Source organism: Austrofundulus limnaeus, unplaced genomic scaffold, assembly GCF_001266775.1.
Source record: "Austrofundulus limnaeus strain Quisiro unplaced genomic scaffold, Austrofundulus_limnaeus-1.0 Scaffold14997, whole genome shotgun sequence".
Classification (NCBI taxonomy): Eukaryota; Metazoa; Chordata; class Actinopteri; order Cyprinodontiformes; family Rivulidae; genus Austrofundulus; species Austrofundulus limnaeus.
Window position 1 is genome coordinate 1 of NW_013967399.1, and position 380 is coordinate 380.

The 380-nt window shown below is 53.9% G+C and overlaps 1 protein-coding gene across 1 annotated transcript; it reads right to left on the reverse strand.

The window, feature by feature from the left end:
* Nucleotides 1–20: 20 nt before the first annotated feature.
* LOC106512808 (sodium- and chloride-dependent creatine transporter 1) lies at nucleotides 21–380 on the reverse strand (the record flags this gene model as incomplete). The annotated part of the gene is given in 2 exon segments (XM_014001340.1): nucleotides 21–124; nucleotides 330–380. Coding segments are annotated over 2 exon segments (149 nt in total), but the record flags the coding sequence as incomplete, so codon positions are not given.

Here is a 380-nt window from a genome sequence, read left to right on the forward strand (position 1 = left end):
TGTGTGTGTGTGTGTCGTACTTATAGCAGTCGTTGTTGAAGCGGTTGTAACTTCCTAAAGCAGTCAGTGCTCCCAGCCCGATGGCGTAGGAGAAGAAGATCTGTGTGCCGGCGTCAATCCACACCTGCAGGGTCACAGGTCAGGGGTCAGAGGTCAGAGGTCAGAGGTCAGAGGTCAGCGGTGATGGACCTGACCTCCTGTTGTTTCTCCTACATTCATTGTTCTGGCTGCTGTTTTTGAACGTTTCTACTCAAAGGTCTGACTGAAGGTTTCCCTGCTGCTCCTGACAGGCAGAGCTCAGGGCGACAGCGCCCACGCTGTGAACCCACCTGAGCCTCCCCCAGTTTGGACCAGTCTGGTTTGATGTAGTACATGATGCC